The 17,563-nt window shown below is 47.3% G+C and overlaps 1 protein-coding gene across 3 annotated transcripts; it reads right to left on the bottom strand.

Moving 5' to 3' along the window:
• Positions 1-438: 438 nt before the first annotated feature.
• Positions 439-16,645, bottom strand: CAPG (capping actin protein, gelsolin like). Of its 3 annotated transcripts, none has more exons than XM_053366779.1 (10): positions 16,449-16,645; positions 12,987-13,020; positions 11,367-11,539; positions 10,164-10,318; positions 8,025-8,192; positions 5,430-5,579; positions 4,505-4,597; positions 3,034-3,166; positions 2,649-2,737; positions 439-610 (listed from the first exon to the last, which is right to left on the bottom strand). In XM_053366779.1, the coding sequence occupies exons 2-10, from the start codon at positions 13,007-13,009 to the stop codon at positions 545-547; spliced, it is 1,050 nt and encodes a 349-aa protein (XP_053222754.1). In that variant the 5' UTR covers positions 13,010-13,020; positions 16,449-16,645; the 3' UTR covers positions 439-544. The 3 variants fall into 3 exon arrangements, with proteins under 3 accessions (XP_053222754.1, XP_053222752.1, XP_053222753.1); XM_053366777.1 differs by having other exon boundaries at positions 16,270-16,645; XM_053366778.1 differs by having other exon boundaries at positions 12,987-13,023; positions 16,270-16,645.
• Between the last annotated feature and the right edge of the window lie 918 nt (positions 16,646-17,563).

Consider the following 17,563-nt stretch of genomic DNA (forward strand, 5'->3'; position numbering starts at 1 on the left):
TTGTATGCTGTCCACGTACACTTCCCCGACTATATAGACATTCTTGTACACATTATTTGTCTGGACAGCTGCGTTGCAAAATTCAGAGAAGGGCCACTTTTGAAGGCTTGCCATGTTTCAGTTCCTACATTGCTTCAGGAAGTGTGGGTTAGATAGGTTCATCCTCAAATGCAAAGTGAAATAAAATTTTTCCCCATCCCTAGCAGAGTCAGACCTTTGCCCTGTCTTGCCCAATATTATTTACTCTGACCAGCAGATGCTCTCCAGGGTCTTGGGCAAGTGGAGGTCTTTCACTTCTCCTTCAGAAGAGATGCCAGGCACTGAACATGGGACGTTCTGCATGCAGAGCATGTGTCCGGCCACCAAGCAACAGCCCCTCCCCCTTTTCTGTGCCTGGAATGCTGTGAATGAGCGAAAACATAACTTCAGTCCAAAGAAGAAGGTTAGGCCACAGTGGCTCCGTTTTAATAAGGCATAATGGTCGATAACAGGATATGTAAGGCACATGCACCAAATATTTCCAGCTCATGATGTCGACTCGGTTTCACTTCCAGTTTACGAAAAATTGTTTGAAGAGAGGGCTTTCGCGGCCTTGGGGCAAGATTTCCACCTGGAAACAGGATAAAGGTGCGTGAGAAAAGGACACCCATGGCAGGCACCCCTCTATTATGGGTCTCCCACTCCTTCATCCCTGAACACTGGCTATACTGGCTGGGGCCGATGGGAGCTGGAGTTCGAAACATCTGGAGGGTACCAAGTTGGATAGCCCTGGTGTAATGGTACACATAGGGATGCGGTTGGCTCTGTGGCTTAAACCACAGAGCCTAGGACTTGCCGATCAGAAGGTCGGCGGTTCGAATCCCCACGACGGGGTGAGCTCCCGTTGCTCGGTCCCTGCTCCTGCCAACCTAGCAGTTTGAAAGCACGTCAAAGTGCAAGTAGATAAATAGGTACCGCTCCGGCGGGAAGGTAAACGGCGTTTCCGTGCGCTGCTCTGGTTCGCCAGAAGTGGCTTAGTCATGCTGGCCACATGACCCGGAAGTTGTATGCCAGCTCCCTCGGCCAATAAAGCGAGATGAGCGCCGCAACCCCAGAGTCGGTCATGACTGGACCTAATGGTCAGGGGTCCCTTTACCTTTAATGGTACACAAGCATTAGCTTTATTCCAACCTCTCCCCTCTTTTCCCCAGCAATGCCAAAGAAATGGGCCAAGCTGCTTCTAGGTTTGAGAGGGCCAGGGCAAGTTGCCCTCTGCTGGGCTCCCTCCTCTGGCCCTGGCAGTCTTACCTTGTTGCAGTGGACAGCTGCAATACTCTAAGCAGTGCCAACTTGTGGCATCTTGCCACTATTTATATTTCCCACAATGGCTCTTCTGTAGCCTCTAATATTATGAGAAAAAACTCTTACTATACCCATTCTCTCTACATTACAGATGATTTTGCTCAGCCTTAGGTGGGTGCGGGCGCTGTGGTCCACCCCGGGTGTCTTCCTTGAGGGTGTGTGTGACAAAATGGCACACCATGGGGGGTGGCACTTACCGTGGGGCCTGGCCTGCAGCGCGCCTGAGCCACGCGTCTCTCCTGGGAGTTACACTGTGGCTCAGAGCCCTGCGCTGCCTGAAACAGCAGCGTGGGGCCTGGGCAGATCACTGGGGGCCACAATGCCCCGGTGGGCAGCTCGCCCCCCGCCACTCCAGCTGCCGGAGCAGCTAGCTACGCCCCTGTGGCTGGGCACTGTGCGAACCAGGCTCCCTTGCTAGATGGGCATTTGGTCTGTTCCATCAGGGCTGCTCTTAAGTTTTTAACAGCTTCACCAGTGATCAAGCACATTGCAACATTCCCAGGTCTCATTCGGTCATCCTAAGGGCTTGAAGTGCAGCTAATTTCTTTTACCCCACTGCATTTCAAGTTGTATTTGCACACTGCTGTGCACACCAGGGGGGCGGGAAGGGGGGTCTTAAGCACATTGCATATTTTGTTTCCCCACACCTGCAACCCCCCCAGCTCCTGTTCACAAAGATGTCGCCTGCACATGTGCAAAAGCTGTCTCAAATGTGCACACCTCAAGCTTAACGATGGCTTTCATTTTCAAATCAGATAGAAGGTGGTTTGAGGGAAAATGCATCCAGCAGCAGCATTCCTCAATAAACTACAGGGCAGGTGTGGGTTGTGGCTAACGTCATGTGTGCATGGCCTCAAATGCCCATGGTGGAAGCGCACTGGAATCAGAGTACCACAGAGCCTAGGACTTGCTGATCAGAAGGTCGGTGGTTCGAATCCCCGCGATGGGGTGAGCTCCCGTTGCTCAGTCCCTGCTCCTGCCTACCTAGCAGTTCGAAAGCACATCAAAGTGCAAGTAGATAAATAGGTACCGCTCCGGCGGGAAGGTAAACAGCATTTCCGTGTGCTGCTCTGGTTCGCCAGAAGCGGCTTAGTCATGCTGGCCACATGCCCCAGAAGCTGTCTGCGGACAAACGCCGGCTCCCTCGGCCAATAAAGCGAGATGAGCGCCACAACCCCAGAGTCGGTCACGACTGGACCTAATAGTCAGGGGTCCCTTTACCTTTTACCTAAGTTTGGGGATATTTCCTTCATTTAGTAGAGCCTCCTGGAAACTCTGATAAGGCTGCACAGCCTCTGCTTGCTTACCTGTGTGTTCAGGGGATACTTCATCTGAGTGATGAAGTCCTCAGCTACCTTCAGGGCTGCCTGTTGTTCCTGCTCATTTGCTCGGAGGCCTTTTCGAGGAAAGATGGAAAAGGACAGGTCAGAAGAGCTGAGAGAGAGCAAGCAGAGAAGAGCTGGTGTTTACTGGGGAGGATGGGGGGGACGGACTAATATTCTTAGGAAGAAAGAAAACCTTCTCCTAAATCTGAACCATCTGTCATTAAACCATCATGACTTCCTCCAAAGACTTCTAGGAACTGTGGTTTGTTAAGGGTGTTGAGAATTGTTAGGAGACCCCTTTCTGACTCACAGAGTCCCAACACCAAGTGTTGAGGCTGTTCTCATAGCAGAGCGTTGCGTGTCTCACCTTTCCAAACGTAGATTTTCCCACATAGCCCGTTGTCCAGGATGAAACAATCATCTGTGATGAGCTGGTCCTGATGGAATGGACTGGACTCCGAGACCTTAGTCAGGCTCATTTTCCCCGTCATGTCCGATACCTGGGAGATGAGAAGAAAAGAAGAGGAAGTGCCTTCGTTGACATGAGACCATCCATGTGCGGCAAGACTTCGAGATGGTTGGACCTACTTTGTTTATTACTGGAACCCTAGGATCCACCAAACAGAGCCAAGTGCCCAATGGCAGCTGGAATGGTGGTGGAGCTAGATACAAAATGGCAGCTGGGAAGTAATGGGATAGCCAGAGCACCAGCGGACTGACACGTTGTCATTAGAAAGCATTCCAGACCCTCCGTCTCCCAGAACCCGGCGAGCCTTAAAAGTAGGAGAGCAAAGAGCTGAAAGACAGAAGGCAGGTAGCAGCACACATAGAGGAGATGATGAGGATGACGAATGAGGAAGTGGGAGAGACGGGAAGGTAGAGATTCACTTGGGACAACACCATTATCCAAGAGGCTGGGTTCTATAGCCTCTCTCTGTAAAGATTGAAATAAAAAAGGACGGTAAGAAACTTTCTCTTAGAATCATAGAATCATAGATTCATAGAGTTGGAAGAGACCACAAGGGCCATCGAGTCCAACCCCCTGCCAAGCAGGAAACACCATCAGAGCACTCCTGACATATGGTTGTCAAGCCTCTGCTTAAAGACCTCCAAAGAAGGAGACTCCACCACACTCCTTGGCAGCAAATTCCACTGTCAAACAGCTCTTACTGTCAGGAAGTTCTTCCTAATGTTTAGGTGGAATCTTCTTTCTTGTAGTTTGGATCCATTGCTCCGTGTCCGCTTCTCTGGAGCAGCAGAAAACAACCTTTCTCCCTCCTCTATGTGACATCCTTTTATATATTTGAACATGGCTATCATATCACCCCTTAGCCTCCTCTTCTCCAGGCTAAACATGCCCAGCTCCCTTAGCCGTTCCTCATAAGGCATCGTTTCCAGGCCTTTGACCATTTTGGTTGCCCTCCTCTGGACACGTTCCAGTTTGTCAGTGTCCTTCTTGAACTGTGGTGCCCAGAACTGGACACAGTACTCCAGGTGAGGTCTGACCAGAGCAGAATACAGTGGCACTATTACTTCCCTTGATCTAGATGCTATACTCCTATTGATGCAGCCCAGAATTGCATTGGCTTTTTTAGCTGCCGCATCACACTGTTGGCTCATGTCAAGTTTGTGGTCAACCAAGACTCCTAGATCCTTTTCACATGTACTGCTCTCAAGCAGGTGTCCCCCATCTTGTATTTGTGCCTCTCATTTTTTTTGCCCAAGTGCAATACTTTACATTTCTCCCTGTTAAAGTTCATCTTGTTTGTTTGTCTTGTCTTTATACTTTTCTGGGCAACTAGCCAGGAGCTGCTGACAGCTGCCTAACAGGTTGTTACCTTGTAAAGCACAGCGGCAATTGCATTTTTCCGATCAGCCATGACATCTTCCTCTGGACTGCCCTCTTTCAGAGCTGGTTTAGGACCCAGGACCTAGAAAAAGACAGAGGCAGGTAATACTGATACCCAGCTTCCAGACGTTTCATTTCTGGGCTCAGAACCTCACCTCTGTGCCTTGCTTGACAATTACGAAAGGATGAGTCGCAGTGGCAGAGAGGTGGTCTTCCCTTCAATCCCTAGCAGGAGAGAAGGAGGGGTGGGATCCTGGAGACAGGACTAAACTAGATGGACCAATGGGCTGATCTAGCATAAGGCAACTTCCTAAAATTGGGGAGAACATTGTTTGCACACAGTAGGTTCGGGTCCAATCCAGTGCATCTCTAGTGTTGTTGTTTGTAAAGGATCCAACTCCCATCAGCCCCAACAAAGCATTGCCAATGAGGAGGAATGATGAGAGTTGTAAATCAAACATATCTGGAGGGCCACCAACTCTCCACCACTGAAATAGCAGATAATAAGAAAGGCCCTGCTCTGCTTCAGATGTTGGAAAGATGCTACCAGCCGGAGTAGACAATATTTAGCTGGGTGGACAGACAAAGCAGCTTCTTATCTCCTATGTCCACACATGAAAGTCATTGTCAGATGTTGCAGTAATGAGGTGTTCAATAGACTCTTAGAGTACCTCAATACCTGTTTTGTGTGCCCTATTGGGAGATCACTTCCTTGATCCTTTCAGTATGAAATTAAGAAGCTAAAACACGGCTCATATCTCAGACCCTCCTCTGGCAGGGGCTTTTATATCCCACCAAACCAAAACAGGTCCCAGCTCCAGCTTGATGCCGAGAACTTAGTCAATGCCCACCTGCTTCCTAGACACCAACCCACAGCTTCCCCAAAACGTTTTCCTCTCTTGCAAGGAACTTACCGCTATCATCTCAGCCGGCTCTTCACCATCTGCAATTATCTCCACTTTGGCTTTCCCCTTCCTCTCGCTATCCCGAATTGCCGTTGCTAAATCCCGGGCTTTGTTGCGCTCTAGGATGTTGGATTTGCTGCCACACCAAGTGAAGATGTTCTGAAAGGAGAGGCCAAGAGGAGAAACTTTCTCAATCCATTTGCGGCCAGAACACCTTGCCCCACGTCCACCCCACATAAATAAATAAATAAATAAATAAATAAATAAATAAATAAATAAATAAATTTTTATTTATATCCCGCCCTCCCCAGCCGAAGCCGAGCTCAGAGTGGCTAACAACAGTAAAATAATACAGCATTCTAAAATCAATTCATTATAAAATCAGTTCAAATCAAATTGATGGCAACCATTGGGCTAGAGTTCTGTGAAGAATTACCAAAGGACGGAGTCAGGCTGCGCCCTGGCCAAAGGCCTGGTGGAACAGCTCTGTCTTGCAGGCCCTGCAGAAAGATGTCAAGTCCCGCAGGGCCCTAGTCTCTTGTGACAGAGCGTTCCACCAGATCGGGGCCACAGCCGAAAAAGCCCTGGCTCTGGTTGAGGCCAGCCTAACCTCTCTGTGGCCTGGGACCTCCAAGATGTTTTTGTTTGAAGACCATAAGGTGCGACATACCAGGAGAGGTGGTCCCGTAGGTACGAGGGTCCTAGGCTTAAAACCAGCACCTTAAACCTGATCCTGTACTCCACCAGGAGCCAGTGCAGCTGGTATAGCACAGGGTGAATAAGATCCTGCGACGAGGATCCCGTAAAGAGTCTCGTCGTGGCATTCTGCACCTGCTGGAGTTTCTGGGTCAGTCTCAAGGGCAGCCCCACGCAGAGCGAGTTACAATAATCCAGTCTGGAGGTGACCGTTGCATGGATCACAGTGGCTAGGTCAGGGCGAGAGAGGTAAGGAGCCAACTGCTTAGCTTGGCGGAGGTGAAAAAATGCCGCCTTTGTTATGGCTGCAATCTGTGCCTCCATGGAAAGGGAGGTGTCGAAGATTACATCCAGACTCTTAATGGTCATCCAGAACACCCACCCTGATCCTACACAAAGGAGCACATTTCTTTCCGCCCAATGTACGTAGTTGTGCACTCTCCTAACTAGGGATGTTTGAGAATTCTGTCGGAAATGGAAACAGGAAGCAAGACTTGCTGCAATTCTCATTTTTGTCAGGGGTCAGTAATGAAAATGACCCAAGCGAGTAGGAGCATATGCTGTTCTTTTCTTAGTTTGTAAACATCATATAAATAAATACATTGTTTTCTGCATCGTCTTTGATGCTTCCCTTCTACTCAAATTGATTATGCAATTAATTGCATCAGTTTCAGATACAGTGATACCTCGGGTTAACAACTTAATTCGTTCTGGAGGTCCGTTCTTAACCTGAAACTGTTCTTAACCTGAGGTGCCACTTTAGCTAATGAGACCTCCTGCCACCGCCGTGCGATTAATGTTCTCATCCTGAAGCAAAGTTCTTAACCCGAGGTACTATTTCTGGGTTAGCGGAGTCTGTAACCTGAAGTGTCTGTAACCCGAGGTACCACTGAATAGCAAATAGCAAGACAGACTATGCAGGAATTAGGGGAAGCTGAATTGCAGTGGAAAGAGGGCGGACGTTGATGAACACAGAACTGGGATGCAAAGAGCTGCCTCCTTCCATCCCTATTCACAGGGCATTAGCAGAACATGCTAGCCCATATTCCAAACTTGTATGTTCCCCCTCTCTTCCCCACAGCACCAGCAACATTGTCCATGATGGAGGCAATAATGTTTCTGATAACCAGTTGCTGGAAACTGCAGGAGGAGAGATTGTGTTTACATTCTGGTCCACCTTGTGGGTTTGCCAAGGGCATCTGGGTGGCCACTGAGAGAACAGGATGCTGGACTAAATGGGCCCTTGGCCTGATCCAGCAGGCTCCTCTTATGCTCTTAACATTATTTATGTGCCACTGAAATGCCAAAATAGCGGTTTATGTGCGAAAAGCAAATGGAGCAAACATTAAAAGATAAGCAACCATATTTAACACCCACCCACACACTCACACCCCATAAAAATGTTAAAACATAAATGTTTGTAATTAAAATACAGTGGTACCTCGGGTTATGAACTGTCCTACTTACGAACGCTTTGATTACGAACTGGGCAAGTAATAATAATAATACCATTTTATTTATATCCTGCCCTCCCCAGCCGAAGCCAGGCTCAGAGCGGCTAACAACAATAAAAGTAACACAATTTACATAAAATCATAATCAATTAATTGAAATGCATTCTAAAATCAACTCATTCTAAAATCAATTCATAGTAGGTGCTCAGGGTTGCGAACTTTGCCCCAGGATACGAACGTAATCTGCTTCCGGGGCCGCGGGAGGCCTATGTAGGGAATGCGTGTTGCGGGTTAAGAACCCTTCAGGTTAAGAACAACTTCCGGAACGAATTAACCCGAGGTACCACTGTATGCAAAAAACCTCACCAAAACCACACATTAAAAACAACACAGCAATTATAAATAGAAGACACAGGTCGAGAGAGGCTTCCCCTCCTCCTCTTTTCAGGCTCACCTCTCCTAGATCCAGGATGAAGCAGTCGCCGGTGTTAAAACTAGCCCAGCTCAGTTCTTTTTCAGTGGCCCGGATATTCTTTTTCCCCTTCACCTGGTAGAGTTTGCGAATAGGACTGGGTTGCTGGCTGGCCTGGGTTCTGTTAAAGGCAGATTCCACACCTCCTTCCTGTGGAGCACAGACAAAAGAGGTTTGAGGTCTACAAGGAAGCAGGAGGATGCTGGAGTTTGGGGTGGTGAAGGGGATAAGTTCCTTGAGATAAGCTGTTTATTTGTTTATCGCAAGAGGCAGTGACTGGCCTGAGGTCACCCAGGGAGCAAGCAGGGATCCAAACCCTGGTCTACAAGGTCCAACACTCTAACCACTACACCACACTATTTTATATCTTTTAAATTCCAAATTATCTAATGACACATTCTAGCCTTTTTAAAGAGGCAATTTCTGAGTCGTTTACAGTGGCACTGCTGTTACACTATTCCATCTGCCCTGAATTTGGCAGGTTTGGCTAGAATAAGGGTATTGCTTTCCATAGTTTTGTACGTTGTGTTTTTTGTGATATTACTAGACCACAGAAGAAGACCAGCTCCTGGTCAAAATGCATCGGTTGTTTGTCATTTCTTCTAGAGAAGTGTTTCCCAATGTTGGGTCTTCAGCTGTTTTTGGACTACAACTCCCATCATCCCTAGCTAGCAAGACCGGTAGTCAGGGACGATGGGAATTGTAGTCTGAAAACAGCTGGAGACCCAAGGTTGGGAAACACTGCTCAAGAGCAACCTTTGCCCCCCTGGACCCATCCAGGTGTTTGGACTACAATTCCCATCAGCCCCAGCCAGTGTAGGGAGTTGTAGCCCAAAACATCTGGATGGTGCCAGGGTGGCAAAAGGCTGCTGTAGAGACACAAGAAGCTGCTTGCTTTTAAGGTTTGCGATTGTAAGCTTTGTCATATGAGTTTGTGCGGTGTTTGTGAAATTCGTTATTTACTTATTTTGATTTCGCACACCCAGTGCTCCCCCCCGGGGGCACCCAAGGCTATGCAGTACTGGCACATCCCCCCCCCGGAAGAAAAGCACTGTGCACAACCCAACTTTTCTGTTTCTCTTGAGCATCTTTATGGCCTTCCTGCCCTCCAAAGATGTCAAGGTGGCAGATGTGGGTTTCTTGCCCTCCTCATTTCATCCTCACAACATCCCTAGGAGGTAGGTTAGACTGAATTACTGCTTCTCATATGCCTGGCTTTCAATCTGAACTTAGCCTGATCTTTTATTCCCCTTCCTTCGCTCCCCCTCCCCTTTTTATGAAGATTACCCTCTCTGAGATCCCACAGCTAATTCTCCCCTGGTCTCCTCACTGGCCCAAATAGGACTAATTTAGATAGCTAGTCCTGGTGATCATCTAATGTTTATTGGATGGATTTCCCCCCTAAATTGATTTTAAAATTCTGAATTTATTGTTATTCACGTTTTATACTGTATTTTATAGGGACGCGGGTGGCGCTGTGGGTTAAACCACAGAGCCTAGGACTTGCCGATCAGATGATCGGTGGTTCAAATCCCCGCGACGGGGTGAGCTCCCGTTGCTCGGTCCCTGCTCCTGCCAACCTAGCAGTTCGAAAGCATGTCAAAGTGCAAGTAGATAAATAGGTACCACTCCGGCGGGTAGGTAAACGGCGTTTCTGCCGTTGCTCTGGTTCACCAGAAGCGGCTTAGTCATGCTGGCCACATGACCCGGAAGCTGTACGCCGGCTCCCTCAGCCAATAAAGCGAGATGAGTGCCGCAACCCCAGTGTCGGCCACGACTGGACCTAATGGTCAGGGACCCCTTTACCTTTACCTTGCTGTATTTTATGCTTTTTTTTGTTGCATCAATTAAGTGTTTTAAATTTGTTGTTAGCCGCCCTGAGCCCGGTTTTCTGAACCGGGAAGGGTGGGAAATAAATAAAAAAATATTATTATTATTATTATTATTATTATTATTATTATTATTATTATCTGGCCTGGGCAGATAAATGTGGAACAAATGAACACATGATTTGTTGCCTAAGCCTTCTTTCATAAGGTGACTGTGCTCACAATTGGCAACGGTGCTCCCAGGTGATCAAAGCAGAAACCTGAAAAACTGGTTAGGTTGGGCCTGTCTTACCTGGTATTTGATGCCGTGGGGGAAGTACTCCATGAAAATGTCGGACTCATTGCCCTGCACCTCCCGGTACTGGATAGGCTTTTCTTTCAGGAAGAAGTTGAGGTTGGTGGAGAGCAGAGCACATGCTCCCTGCTCATCTCGGGAGGAGTTCTGGCCTGGGTGACAGGGAGAGAGCAGTTATTTGATAGGAATCGTTCCAGCTCCACTTCTGATGGATATTCCCAGGATAATTCTCGTGCATAAAGGTAAAGGTACCCCTGCCCGTACGGGCCAGTCTTGACAGACTCTAGGGTTGTGAGCTCATCTCACTCTATAGGCCGGGAGCCAGCGTTGTCCACAGATACTTCCGGGTCATGTGGCCAGCGTGACGAAGCTGCTCTGGCGAACTGGCACCAGAGCAGCACACGGAAACGCCGTTTACCTTCCCGCTATAAAGCGGTTCCTATTTATCTACTTGCACTTAAGGGTGCTTTCGAACTGCTAGGTGGGCAGGAGCTGGGACCAAACGACGGGAGCTCACCCCGCCACGGGGATTCGAACCGCCAACCATGCGATCGGCAAGTCCTAGGCGCTGAGGTTTTACCCACAGCGCCACCCCGCATTCTCGTGTATACCACTCCCTCAAATAGCAAACTTGGGTGTTGAGCACTGACAGAAATGAGACCAAAATAGGGCCACTGGAAAACAAGAGGGTAGCATGAGCATGCTCAGATAAACCTTCAGGACTGCAGAAGTTCAAAGGGAGCATTTGAAAAACCCTAAGGGGAGGCAACAGCTCATTGAGAACTAGGAAGGAGTTGGAGTGCACACAGCGAGAGGAGGAAAAAGTCCTGTTACACAAGCATAAATCCTTGTGCCGACAGGACATGTTGGTTGGACATTGCCCAATAATAATACTAATAACGTGGAAGAGAGATTTCCCTAAACTCCAATAGGTACAACCTGTGTCACACATGTCATGGTGTCTTAAGATGTAGTGTTGCCAAAAAAGGGGGGGAGCTCAGCAAGTTTTTGGGTGATCTTGAAATATGGCAACCCTATAAGATCACTTTTTTTCATATCCTGATGTGTGTCACTTCCTCATGTTTTAATATTTGGCTCAAGAGAAAGTGCGGATGGAGGCTGCTTTCCTACTGAATCAGCCCACAGATGGATTCTGCATATGGATAATTCATCTCATCTCTGCCAAGCCTTGCTGCTTACCAATCCAGATGTGCACACTGGACTGCTCATCAGGTCCATTGTGAAGAACCAGGTAAGAATCCCCAGAGTAGAAGATGCCTTTCATCTCTTCTGGTACCGACACAGGCTTCATCTTCTCCACTCGCCAGATGTGGAGGCCTGGCTCCTTTACCGAAGCATCGAAGGGAGAGCCACTGCCATGCAAAAAAGGAAGAAAGCAATGGATTGCAAGACAGAAGGGACAGGATAGGATGAGACCAAAGGAACAGGCAGTAAGATGCAAGTAGAGAAGGAGAAGCGAAAAGGAAGAGAGACTTCAAAGAGGACAAGATGAAAAGGGATGGATCAGCGTTGGGGAACCTGTGCTCCTCCAGATGTTGTTGGACTACAACTACCCATCATTCTTAATCATTGACCATGATAGCTGCGACAGATGATGTTGGAAGTACAACAGCAAGGATTATTCAGTTTGTTGCTTAAGGGTTAATTCTGTTGACAATCAGCTGACCGGGTGTGTGTGTGTGGAGGAAATGTTGCCTTGCAACCAGTCAGAATGGCATGATCCTTGCTGAGGTAATTTGTGCTCTGTCTGTGTAGTTCTGAGGGAGTATGTGCTGAGGAATGTCTAGCCCTACTCTGAACAAGGCCTGTAAATAAGGCAAGAAATCTCTGTTTATTTCTTCCCATCTTATTTACTGCTTTTTTGTTGTTTACCCAATAAAGTATTATCAGTTTCTTTTCTCTCTGGACTCCGTCTGCATTGTTCAAGTAACTCTGATACCAGATGAGAGCTGGAGTCAAACTATGGCTGGATCAAGACACATAAAAAAAACCCCTAAAAACGTTCCAGGAAAACCTCCTAATGGGAAATCATGTTGGAGAAAGACAGACCTTCACAGCGCCATCATGTATCCCAGTGTTAGAAAGCATTTAAAACACTTTTTCTTTACTAATGTAGCTGAATCACAGGTCTGGAGAAGCACCATTTCTCTGCCCTTGAGATACAAGGTGAATCCAGGTGAGGAGAGAGGATGAGGGAGGAAAGAGGGAAAACAGACTGTTTACACGATGCATGTTGGGATCCACTTCGTTGTTTGTTTAATTAGCACCTCAAGGTCCATGAGCTGGAGTCAGATGCAAAATGGTAGCACAGTGGTAGAGCCAATTACCTTCTGAACCTCAAACTGGGGAACGTTCCACTGAGGAACAAACTACCTGTATGGGTGCTTCCTGACGACCTGTTTATTGAACATTCACCCCAATTTGTCTGCAGGGAGATTTGATTAGTATTTCTTCTGATTTGTTTGCAGGAACGTTAGATGACATTGTGTCAAAACAAGAGTTATTCCACACTTTCCAGGGCATTTCCACATCATTTTTCTTATTGCAAAAAGTCCAATATTTCAGGGAAGTGGGTTTGTTGCACAAGACCTCCCAACCAATTAAATTTACCCAGTTTGTGATTCCATCCCAACCGAAAACAGCAACAGCCTGGGACTGCCCATAGTACGGTAAATAAGCTTTTTAAAAAATAAAATAATAAAGGTGTTTAAACTAGCCAATTTTACATTAAATAAAACACAGTTCTAGGGAGCCTGTCTGGAACATGCTGTTGGATGGGCAGTGAAAAAGGTTCATTACCTTTTGGGGATTGCTGTATACATGGTTCCGGGATCTGCAGAGAAAGAAACATTTCAGGGTTATCACGCTTGGAACAGAGTAGTCCACCCACAGATTGCTATCACCCTGAATGAGACAGAGGGGACATAGCTCAGTGAGAAGTGTATGCTTGGCAAGGAGAATATTTAAGGTTAACTGTTGAATCAGTGGTGCGGTTAAGCAATTTTTGATTTTGGACCACGTCTCTTTGGGTGCACTTGAGATGACAATGTGTATCAAATATTTTTTTGGGGAGGAGAACCCCACACCCTTCCCTACATTCCCTCTTGCATGTTAAGATCAGCATAGTTCATTTGCCCTTGAAAGCTCAGGGATGGCCGACCTGGGACAGGGCCTTCCTTGTGGCAGCCCCTTAGCTGTGGAATTCCCTACCTACAGAGTTGTGTCTCGTACCTTCACTATACAGCCTTTGTCAATTTCTGGAGATACAGCTCTCTCACTGGCCTTTGACACCTAACAGATACAGTATGTGTGAGTGTAAACTGGTTGCAAATTGTTTCAACTGATATTATAGGTAAAGGTAAAGGGACCCCTGACCATTAGGTCCAGTCACGGACAACTCAGGGGTTGCTGCACTCATCTCGTTTTATTGGCCGAGGGAGCCGGCGTACAGCTTCCGGGTCATGTGGCCAGCATGACTAAGCCGCTTCTGGCAAACCAGAACAGCACATGGAAACACTGTTTACCTTCCTGCCGTAGTGGTACCTATTTATCTACTTGCACTTTGACGTGCTTTTGAACTGCTAGGCTGGCAGGAGCAGGGACCAAGCAACGGGAGCTCACCCCATCACCGGGATTTGAATCGCTGACCTTCTGATCGGCAAGCCCTAGGGCTTTGTGGTTTAGACCACAGCACCACCCACATCCCTAACTGATATTTTATATATATATATATATATATATATAATTTCTGTTTGTTACAATATTGTAGCTTTATATTATTGTAATTGGGACCTAATAGTGAAGACCTGGTAATAAATCCAATTGATGCTGATGATACAGCTGGAACATCCCAGGTCCCCATCCTTGGTCGAGTCTCTTTCTTGATCTTCCTTCCTCCGTTATGTAAAATATTCTGTGCAGCATGTAATACCCGGCCACTAGTATAGAGACATTGCTGGCAAATAAACTTATGGAAAGAAGTGAGGGCCACTGGCTCAAAGGGCTTTCTGATGGGGATTAGACAACTTCCAGGAGTATTGGTTTACTTCAATTAATTAATTCATCATTCATTCATGAATCGCTTCCCATGAAACATCCCAAAGCGATTCAACAATAAAAAAATCCATCAACAATAAAAACATATATATAAATACAGTTCCTAGCCCGATGAAGAAAAAAACTGGGATAATAAATCTCCACTGGTTGGAAAAGGTAGGTCCAAAAGGCACCAAAAAGACAAATATGGCCCTGTCTGAGATATAATGAGAGGGAGTTCTGAAGGGTGGGTTTCACCACACTAAAAGGTCCCATAACTATATCATACAGAACAGGCTTCCTGATATGATGGTATCTGAGGTGGCCTTCTCTCCTGCAGAGCACAGCGATCAGTTGGGTACACAGGGGATGGCATTTTAGGAATCCTGCTTCTGAGCTGTATGAGGCTTTGGGTACCAGCATTACCACCTTGAACTTAGCCCAGCAAGAAATTGGCCGCCAGCGTGCTTTCAGCAGTGCTGCAATATTCTGCCCCAATGAGCAGTCAGAACACGCAATTTTGCACTAGGTGCAGCTTCTGGGTTAACCTAAGGGGCAGCCCCACATAGGGTGCACTGCAGTAGTCTAGCCTGGAGGTTACTAGCACATGGATGACAGTGGCCAGGTTTGTTTGTGATCATTGGCTACAATGGCTAAATGTCAAGGTCAAGGGGAGCATTTTTGCACTCCATTGCAGGGGATGATCTTCATGCTACCCTTAGAATTTCCTTGAAGCATTTGACTGGTTGCCGTGGGAGGCAAGACTCCAGGCCAAAAAGACCTTGGTCTAATTCAGCAGGGCTCATCTTCCTAAGTCCTTGTTTAAGTACTGCCTTTCAGCCTGCTGAAGCAATTTATTTGCACAGTGAGCAACCAGCTACGGCTGATCATGTCCCAGGGGCATGGAAATGACTCAAGCAGCCAGCCTTGGGTTTTGTAATGCGCTTTAAGCTCGGGAAAAGTATGCTTTAGTCACATGCCACCCATTGCCACATTGATAGTTTCTGATGGGTGTGTGTGTGTGTGTGTGTGTGTGTGTGTGTAATGCCAATCTGTTGCAATGGGGAAGGGCAGTTGGGCCAGTTGATGCTAACTTCCCCATTTACTTACTTACTTACTTATTTTAAAGCAAGAGAGCTCTCAGCTGGAACAGACACCTAGATCAGGGGCAGATCTCATGCTCTGTGCATTGTATTCAGGCAAAAGCCCTCTTTGCACCTAATAGGGGAAGGATTTCTGGAGGCTGGCACATTAGGGCAAAACTCTCTTCATCTCCTACCTGATCCTTTTAATGCAGCTGGGAAAGGCCTCAAGGAATAGGAGCGAAGAAAACTGGTCCCACTGGATCCCATCTGCAATGGGCTAAGAGGCTCCTCTTGCTCCAAGCTACTGCTTGGAACTGGGGATATACTGCAAATTGTTGCAGGTCCCCACTTGTTTCGATCTTTTCTGAAAACGGGGAAGCTGTGATGAATCAGCCAGCCACAAAAATCGAAATACAGGTGGAGGTTATGCTAGTACTTGAATTACCAGAGGCAGAGAAATGACGGGGTGGGCAGCCCCCTTTTTTGTGATGGTCCCATTAGCTACTGTTTTTAGAAAGCTTAAAGGAGGGAGGAATGATTGACTACAACTGGAAGGAGTTGCAGGGTGGCTTGCGAATTCAATTGCCCCACCCTAGACACACACACACCTTTGCCCTCAGAATATTGACTGGGGGTTTGCTGAAGGAGGGAGGCGTTGGACGCACCAAACATTTAAAGTGCACCCCCTGCAATGAATCCTGGGAACTGTAGTTCACTCCCCCCAGAGGTACAATTCCAAGAATGCTTGACAAGCGACTGTTCTCAGGATTCTTGGGGAGGGATGTGCGAGGTGTTGAGAGACAGAACAAAACGGCTGCGCCAATTCAGCCGGGCTGTTTGCAAATATCTTTGCCTGCAAGCCTAATCTTCTCCACAGCCACCCCGGCACAAGCAGCCTTCCAGCCCTAGCTTAAGTTTTAAACATCTGCACGGCGCAGGAGACGAGGTTTGCATCCACTCACCAAGACGGGTCCACTCCCCGGCAGCCTCTGCTAAAGCAAAACTTTTCAGAAGAGGGGATGTAATATTAGATTTCCTGGGCGGGGACTTTCCTGTCTATTGAAGCTTTTCATTGCCTCACTTCTTTCGTGGCTGCAGGGGAAAGGGGAAAAAAATGCGGTCGAGGAGAAGAGTGACTCACTTCACTTCTGATCTGCCATCATTCTGCTCTTCCTGTCCTGCGTCCTCGGGCTTCACTTGCTTTGCTGATGTCCTTTGACCCTGCCAGCATCACTTTGCCATAGGGCAGCCGCGGACAGTGGTCAAGGGCACCTCGAATGATGTCCAGCCGCAAAGCCTTGTTGTTTGCTCGAGCAGAGACTGGGGCTCGCCTCTTTATGCAGGCCACCAAAGTGGAACAGTTACAAACATCCTGCAATTTTTATGCCGGGAAATGAGACACTTCTTCCTCGCAAAGCCAAGAGCGGAAACCCAATCGGCTCGCGTTTCAGGTCTCCTCTTTAAGCGTCATCACATTCCAGGGTTGTTGGTTTTTGGCACACCTATATTCTGAGCCGAGCCCCACCGTAGATAACATGAAAATATTTACAGAGAGCCTGTGGGCATAACCAAGGGGGGGCATATTTTATTGAAAATATTATTGAAAAAAATGAAAGTACTCAATAATCTGAGGAGCTGTGTCCCATCCCCAGCAGAAACCTGCTCCCGACAATGTCCTATTTATTTTTACCTGTGAAAAGCTCAACAACTTTGGCTGCCCCTCCAATCCCGTCCACGTCCATGAGAGAACCTGGCCAAAGACATCACCAGGACTCATTCATCGCCTCAGGAAAGTTGACTTATGTTTCAGTAGTTCCTGCTCACACAATAAACTAGAGGTCTAGTAACAAGAACTGAGCCCACAGAAGGTATTGACTTACGTGTTTTGTTGTGTCTCTTATTTTCTGGGCTCAACACCACACCAGCATTTGCTGCCCAGGGCTGGTTCAAACTATTTTGCTGCCCAAAGCTGAAATAATGGGTTGTATCCAACCCATTTCATACTCTGGGTAGACCTACTAAAATTGATGGACACTACTAACTTAGGCATATTAGTTTCAGTGGATTTGCTCTGAGTAGGTGTTAGTTGGATAAAGGTAAAGGTAAAGGGACCCCTGACCATTAGGTCCAGTCGTGGCCGACTCTGGGGTTGCGGCGCTCACACAGTTTTAACTGTAAATGTTTATCTGATATAATGTTATCTAAGTTTTTGTTTTTACAATTTATTTCTGCATTGCAGGCACCCCTGACTTGTTT

The sequence above is a fragment of the Podarcis raffonei genome, chromosome 15, assembly GCF_027172205.1.
Source record: "Podarcis raffonei isolate rPodRaf1 chromosome 15, rPodRaf1.pri, whole genome shotgun sequence".
Lineage (NCBI taxonomy): Eukaryota > Metazoa > Chordata > Lepidosauria > Squamata > Lacertidae > Podarcis > Podarcis raffonei.

What these genes read in the sequence shown, in the direction of transcription:
- CAPG (XM_053366779.1), bottom strand. Translation starts at nt 13,009, where the DNA reads ATGTATACAGCAATCCCCAAAAG. An exon ending in CCCACGGCATCAAATACCAG is followed by an intron (nt 8,193 to 10,163) that starts GTAAGACAGGCC and finishes TGTGCTCCACAG; the next exon opens with GAAGGAGGTGTGGAATCTGC. An exon ending in AGCCGGCTGAGATGATAGCG is followed by an intron (nt 4,598 to 5,429) that starts GTAAGTTCCTTG and finishes GTCTTTTTCTAG; the next exon opens with GTCCTGGGTCCTAAACCAGC.